The 8,154-nt window shown below is 40.0% G+C and overlaps 1 protein-coding gene across 1 annotated transcript in view; it reads right to left on the bottom strand.

Moving 5' to 3' along the window:
• Positions 1–5,353: 5,353 nt before the first annotated feature.
• cmya5 (cardiomyopathy associated 5) overlaps positions 5,354–8,154 on the bottom strand; it is a 72,590-nt gene continuing 69,789 nt past the window's right edge. The window contains exon 16 of the mRNA XM_046344916.1: positions 5,354–6,337. Within this exon, the coding sequence (XP_046200872.1) occupies positions 6,085–6,337 (253 nt within the window). The 3' untranslated portion in view covers positions 5,354–6,084. The remainder of the gene's footprint in view (positions 6,338–8,154) is intronic.

Below are 8,154 nucleotides of genomic sequence, written 5' to 3'. Positions count from 1 at the left end.
CATTTCTGTAAAGCAGCCTACGCATACAATTTGATAGATACGTTCCGATTAATCCACCATATGCACCACGTAGAAGCACTGCCTCTGCAACACAATGCAGCAAGGCAAAGGCAGCATTCCATTGGGAATTAATGTACTTCTGGTGTACCAAAACGCAAGAACACTGTTGGTGTGATCAAGGTGTAAGTGGAGCATGGGTGCATCCCAAAAATATCTCCTTTCTCCTGAAGTGTGCACCAGGTATGTCCTTTCCACAAATCTAAACACATTGGATTGGTGGAGGCAATTTGTGTTGTGTTGTGACAAGTTAGGGGTGGTTAGGACGACGCAGATGAGCTTCCCTGAGACGGTTTCTGACAGTTTGTGCAGAATTTTTTCGGTTGTGCAAAGTTTCATCAGCTGTCCCTGTAGCTGGTCTCAGACAATTCTGCAGGTGAAGAAGCCGGATGTGGTGGTGCTGGGCTGGAATGGTCAAACGTGGTCTGCGGTTGTGAGGTCAGTTGGACGTATTGCCAAATTCTTTAAAACAATGTTGGAGGCTGCTTATGGTAGAGAAAGGATCATTCAATTATCTGGCAACAGCTCTGGTGGACATTCCTGTAGGCAGCATGCAAATTTCACCGCTCCCTCAAAACTTGAGAAATCTATGGCATTATGTTGTGTGACCAAACTGCACATTTTAGCTTCTTGATATGCCACACCTGTCAGGTGGTTGGATTATCTTGGCAAAGGATAAATGCTCACTATCAGGAATGTAAGCAAATTTGTGCACAACAATTTTGAGAAATATGTTTTTTGTGTATGCGTGTGGAACATTTCTGGGATATTTTATTTCAGCTTATGAAACTCTTTAAATTATGTGTTTATATTTGTGTTCAGTGTACTTCATTACTGATTTCCCCCCTCTCTCTTTCTCTCTCTTACGAATATACACAGATAGGACCATTCACACAGTTCAGTCACTCAGCTATATCCAGTGGACATGATGCTATATAGGTCCTGCACTACCACCCCCTACAACATCCTGATGAGAAGCATTAACCCTAGCCCCATGACTGTAAGTCTGCATATCTCTCTAACCCTGCTGTACCCTACTGTGCTGAGACAATATGACTCTAGAACAGTTTTACAGTATTTTACTAATTGAATGCTCAACTGTGATTATTCTCTCTCTCAATTCAATTCAAAGGGGCTTTATTGGCATGGGAAACACATGTTAACATTGCCAAAGCAATTGGAATAAACAATCACAAATTAACATTTAACTCTCCCTTTATCTCTTTCTCTCCCTCTCTTTCTCTCTGTCTTGACAATCCTCACAGTTCACTCACAGATGATAGAGTTGAAGTCGGATGCTTACATACACCTTAGCCAACTAGATTTAAACTCAGTTTTTCCACAATTCCTGACATTGAATCCTAGTAAAAATTCCATGTCTTAGGTCAATTAGGATTTAATTTAAGAATGTGAATTGTCAGAATAATAGTAGAGAATGATTTATTTCAGCTTTAATTTATTTTATCACATTCCCATTGGATCAGAAGTTTACATACACTCAATTAATATTTGGTAGCATTGCCTTTAAATTGTTTAACTTGGGTCAAACGTTTCTGGTAGCCTTCCACAAGCTTCCCTGTGGGTGAATTTGCCACCCTGATGCTGCCACCCCCGTGCTTCATGGTTGGGATGGTGTTTTTCGACTTGCAAGCCTTCCCCTTTTTCCTCCAAACATAACAATGGTCATTATGGCCAAACAGTTATATTTTTGTCTGGCTTTATGGCGGGTTTGGAGCCGTGGTTTCTCCCTTGCTGAGCGGCCTTTCAGGTTCTGTCGATGTAGGACTCGTTTTACTGTGGATATTGATACTTGTGTACCTGTTTCCTCCAGTATCTTCACAAGGTCCTTTGCTGTTGTTCTGGGATTGATTTGCGCTTTTCACACTAATGTACTTTCATCTCTAGGAGACAGAACGCGTATGCTTTCTGAGCGGTAGATGGCTGCGTGGTCCCATGGTGTTTATACTTGCATACTATTGTTTGTGCAAATGAACGTGGTACCTTCAGGCGTTTGGAAATTGCTCCCAAGGATGAACCAGACTTGTGGAGGTCCACAATTTTATTACTGAGGTCTTGGCTGATTTATTTGGATTTTCCCATGATGTCAAGCAAAGAGGCACTGAGTTTGAAGGTAGGCCTTGAAATACATCCACAGATACACCTCCAATTGACTCAAATTATGTCAATTAGCCTATCAGAAGCTTCTAAAGCCATTACATAATTTTCTGGAATTTTCCAAGCTGTTTAAAGGCACAGTCAACTTAGTGTATGTAAACTTCTGACCCACTGGAATTGTGATACAGTGAATTATAAGTGAAATAATCTGTCTGTAAACAATTGTTTGAAAAATAACTTTTGTCATGCACAAAGTAGATGTCCTAACCGACTTGCGAAAACTATAGTTTGTTAACAAGAAATTTGTGGAGTGAAACGAAAAAACGAGTTTTAATGACTCCAACCTAAGTGTATGTAAACTTCCGACTTCAAACCTATGCATCTGTTCGCCACAGTTGAGTAAAAAGAAAATGGTAGGGGTGTGGATCAGAAAACCAGTCAGTATCTCTTGTTACAACCATGCAGCGTGACACATCTCCTTCGCATGGACTTGATCATTATTGTGGAATGTTGTCCCACTCTTTAATGGCTGTGTGAAGTTTCTTGATATTATGCGGGAACTGGAACACACTGCCTTACACGTTGATACAGAGCATCCCAAACATGTTAAATGGGTGACATGTCTGGTGAGTATGCAGGCTATTGAAGAACTGGGACATTATCAGCTTACAGGAATGGGGCCTTGCATTATCAAGCTGAAACATGAGGTGATGGCGGTGGATAAATAGCATGACAATGGGCCTCAGAATCTTATCACGGTACCCATGTGCTTTCAAATTTCCATCGATAAAATGCAATTGTGTTCGTTGTCCATAGCGTTGAAAAACTAGTTTTAATGACTCCAACCTTAGTGCATGTAAACTTCTGACTTCAACTGTATGTAGGCTGGATGATGGCATCTGCAGGCCTGTTTGAAGAACAACTGGACAGAACATATCAGAATTATTGTACTTCAGCTGAGATCCTCCTCTCCTTCCCTGTCCTTTAAGAAAATACCCTTCTTTACACTTCCTATTAGGCATGATGCTATCAAAGTGTGTCTGTCCATTTCTCTCTTGTCGTTTGGTATTATCTCTTTCTGTCCAGGATACATCAGAGGAAGTTGTCTTGCTGCTGGCACCAATTCCATCCTACTAAACTTTGTTCTCTCTTGTTCAACTGCCCAACTGCCCAATGTTTAAATTTGCTTCAAATATGTTTTTTACTGAAGGATGACAGATGACACTTGTATGGAGGGCTGTGGGTGTGGGGGAGAGAATGGATGTAGATGGGTTTGGTTGAAGAAACTCCCTCTCCCCTACCTCCCTTCCTTCTCTTGATAGGGAATAAAAGTGAATGTTATTGCTGCATTTTACCTGTGACCCCAAATCAAATATTTTATGAGTCACAAGCTAAGACAAAAATATATATATATATATATATATATATATATATATATATATATATATATATATATATATATTACTTTCTTTACACATCTATTCACTACTGGTCAAATGCAGTCACCAATCTTTTCAGACAGCATTTCCAGTTTTTAGGCCTGTTTAAAAAATCTAAGGTAAACCACTTTATATTTGCCATAATAATAATATTCGGGAATCAAACCCACCCGCCTGGCATTACAAGCACCATGATCTACCAACAATGGACCACTTTGGATTAAGCTTAAAAAATGTGATAGACTGTATTATTATGCTGTAATATGTATGTGTTGGTACTGTATGTACAATGAGGAATCGAATATTCTTCAATCTGTCATGGGTTGAAGTTACCATTATTAATCCTGTGCCAAGTCTCATATATGGCTGAATTGTAGTGTATTTAAAGAATATGCCTTGTGTTGTACAATTCTTATACGCTAGATGGCAGTAACGTGCTACCACCTTCAAAGAGGTCTGTAAGAGTTTTTCTATTCGCTCTTCAAGTACTGAGCAAATGTCCAAATTCATGAATTCTCTGAATTTGCATTGCGAATGTTGCTGTTATTGATACTAGATATGACTGGTTGTGATCCAGTTACATATGGAACATGTGACATGCAAAGTTCAATTGGGTAATGTTGAGCCCCCAACTCCTGTCTGTCACTCGCCCCATTAATAACTTAAACATATAGTGGTGACCCGTCATTTTGAGCCACACATTTTTAGCAAAAAGAATGCTGTTTTTTTTTTTAGGGGGGGTAATTCCTGTTTTGCATGTTATTGTGGCATTAACATGTGTCACATATCAGATTGCAAACAATGTAAAAATTAACATATATATATATATATATATATATATATATATATATATATATATATATATAATTGTGTTAACTTGTGTTGCAACACTTTTCCATGTCACATTTTTTGCATTCAGATCACAGTACGCATGGTAGCTTGTGTCAAATATATTGGGGTGCCCTAAAACAGCCAAAATCAAGCTCTCTTTCAAGTTGCATGACTCAGTGAGTCAGTGATTCCACAGTATGTTTGCACGAGTCTTAAGAAGCATATTTGCTATTTTGTTCGTCTCCTGTATTTTATTTTAGGGTGGGTTGGGTTAGGGCTTTGCTGCATTGTCATGTATGTTTGTTCATCCTGTTTATTAAAAATAAATGTATACTTTCCTGCAAATATCTCATTGAATTTGTCCAAGAATATTAATCTTTAATTTTGACCTAATGTTGCTCATTCATTATATTGTTTTAAGGCCAGATTCAAACTGTAACGCTGAAGTTCCACGCTATAGTATGATTGAAATGTAATGGCAATGTTCTCTGTTCGTGGATACTGCATTCATGGTAAAACGTGCATGTCAGCTCAATTGAAAATTACCATTAAAAATCAAGCTTGCTATAGTGCTGAACTTCAGCGATACGGATTGAATTGAGTCCTTAACCTTTTAGGAAGTGATGACATTATTTGTTGTAATTGCTCCTGATAACGGCATTCTCTGGTTTAGTGCATGCTGTCACATCAGTCCCAAGCTGTTGTCAGGAGTCGCATGTGTTGTCTTTCAGTTCATAAAATTAAAGATCCTTCTAGATCTCCTTAGGAGTTTATTCAGTGCTGTCTCAAATACAAAAATAGCCATCTCTCCATCAGACTCTAACATGAAGACATTCAACAAAGAGAAAAAACGTTAATTCATCATCATTCAGAAATGATTCCAAACAAACACACAGAAGAGATTCAACATATCTGTTTACAAGGTTATTTATACACCAGTATTCACAACATGAAACAAAAGAGTTACTAGTATCTTCATCCACACAATCTCCAAGTAATGAACTTACCTTGCAAGTAGCTCAGTGGGCTAACACAGTATTGAGTCACACAGACTACCTGGGTTCAATACCCTGGTAGTTACATACAGTTTAATGTGCATCTCGGCTGTGTACCTACTGTACCTACTAAAGGCTCTAGGAGAGATGAGTAAGATTGCTGAGAGAAGGAGATACTGGAGAAATTAAAGCACACTTGACAAAACATGTTAAAAAATATAGCTAAAAGATGAATTAATACTAATCTCAGATATTAAACATTTCACCTCAACAAGAACACACTCAGTCAAATTCACAAGAGAAATAAAACAGCAATAATTGAGTGATAGATAGACTATTGCTCTGATTGTTTTTCCTATTTATAAAATATTTTTCCTATTACCTTCAAGATTTGCACTTTCTTTCAAATCTATACTACTGAAGCAACTACAGTTCTTCCTCTCACTCCTGTTTCTTTCATCACTGAGTCAATGAATGTCCTGATACAGCTGTAGCCACCACCCTCATCGGGGAGAGTCCAGAGAGATTGGCTATTTATTCCATTAAAAGTGTAGCTATCACTGTTCTAGCTTTATAACATTTGATTTCTATTAAATCCATGGGTACTTATGATCACATATCTTGCATAGGGAAGTTCTGGTGCTTGGCTAGCTATGCTTTGCGAAGTCGGCCACCTCCAGGGCCATGCTGACTTTCAGGCTGCCTGGCTGCTCCATGCCCAGGACAGGGTGGCATGGCTGGGTGAAGCAGTGGGCAAGGGTCCCGAGCAGCTGGCCGCGCTGGGTGTTATAGAAGGACAGACGGCCTTGCTTGTAGTCTAGCAGTGTGCCAATATGAGAGGGCACCTCCCCCACAAACACATCTGACTGAACACTGCCATGGAGCAGCTCAAACCGACAACTAGAGAAAGACGTGAGGGAATAAGAGAGAGGGAGTGAGAAAAAAAACATTGAGATAATTTCACTGTCAGTTAGCATTAGCTTAACACAGCACGATTTTAGTACCATATCAGTAGAGGTTGCATTTTTAAAAACGCAGCAACAATGGTTTTCGATGGGGGGGGGGGTAGTACGTAGTGGGAGGGCCGTTGTGATGCTCTGTTTTTCCATCAGAAAAGTTGCGTTTCGTCAAACAATTGAAAACGTAGAACACTGTTTTTACCTAATCACTTCTCCTCACCACTACGCCCTCAGAGCAGGCATATCGCTGGTTCAACACGTACCTGTGTTTTAGTTTCAATATGATTGCAATGTCAAAATGGGCTCCATTTCACCTTACAAAAACAATGTTTTAATACTGGGCGGGGCCATACTTGCGAAAGTTAGAAACAGTTTAACTTTAAGGAGCAATCAGCAGTTTAAACAATAACAATGAGTTCTCCACACCACTGTTGGGCAAATTATAAATGTGTTACCTCTATTTTACCAGGGAAGACATATTGAGACCTAGGTCTCCTTTTCAAATGAGCCCTGCACAATTGAACACATAAATACACTATATACAGTACCAGTCAAAAGTTTGGACACACCTACTAATTGAAAGGTTTATCTTTATTTTGACTATTTTCTACATTGTAGAATAGTGAAGACATCAAAACTATGAAATAACACATATAATTATGTAGTAACCGAAAAAGTGCTAAACAAATGAAAATATATGTTATATTTGAGATTTTTCAAAGTAGCCACCCTTTGCCTTGATGATGTCACGCCCTGGTCGTAATATATTGTGTTTGTCTTCATTTATTTGGTCAGGCCAGGGTGTGACATGGATTTATTGTGGTGTGTTTTTGTCTTGGGATTTTGTGGGGTGTTGTGTGTGTGGCTTAGTGGGGTTATCTAGCAAAGTCTATGGCTGTCTGGAGTGGTTCTCAATCAGAGGCAGGTGTGTATAGTTGTCTCTGATTGGGAACCATATTTAGGCAGCCATATTCTTTGAGTATTTCGTGGGTGATTATTCCTGTCTCGGTCACTTTGGTTTTTCTTTTTTACTTGTTTTGGAAGAGAAGAGAACGAGCGCCATTCTCCTTGCGGAGATGGTGCTAAATACATCAACACGGTCGGTCCCTGGGATTGGGCTGGCCAACACGATTCGGTTTGCTTGGAAGGAAAAGGAGTGGGAGCCTTTAGGACGGGAATCTTTTGGAAGGATAATATTGATGGGGATTCTAAAGCTGACGGTGAAGGACGTGTTTTGTTTCCAAGGCAACTCGTTGGAGGGAGCATACGACGTGGCACTATATACAGAGGAAAAACATGATGATATCCTGAGAAGGGCAAGAGCAGTGGGAGGTGAGAGACCGATGTGCCACTATGAAATAACAAGCCTGGCGAAATAATAACTTTAGGGTTGTAACTGTCAACATTTACAACCCTTACGTTAAGGATGAAGAGGTGAGGGCTTTTCTGGGGAGATATATGGATAACGTCTCCTCAGCAAGGCACCTCAAAGACTCCCTTGGGTTTTGGAATGGGGAGGAGAGGCTTCCAGGCCCTCCTCAGAGAGGACCCAAAGGGACATGGTGGCTACCTCCATCCTCCTGCTATGTTCTCCCTAGGGGCTGACAGGGGGACGTTGTTTTATGCACGTCAGCCCCCATTTTGCAGGCGCTGTATGGCCTACGGTCACATATTCGCCTCGTGCAGTACAAGAAAATGCAGATTTTGTGGATCTGAGGAACACGAGGCGAGGGATTGTGACAAGCCTAAGACGTGCCA

This window comes from Oncorhynchus gorbuscha, linkage group LG04 (genome assembly GCF_021184085.1).
Source record: "Oncorhynchus gorbuscha isolate QuinsamMale2020 ecotype Even-year linkage group LG04, OgorEven_v1.0, whole genome shotgun sequence".
Lineage (NCBI taxonomy): Eukaryota > Metazoa > Chordata > Actinopteri > Salmoniformes > Salmonidae > Oncorhynchus > Oncorhynchus gorbuscha.
This window is presented reverse-complemented; position numbering and strand designations above follow the sequence as displayed.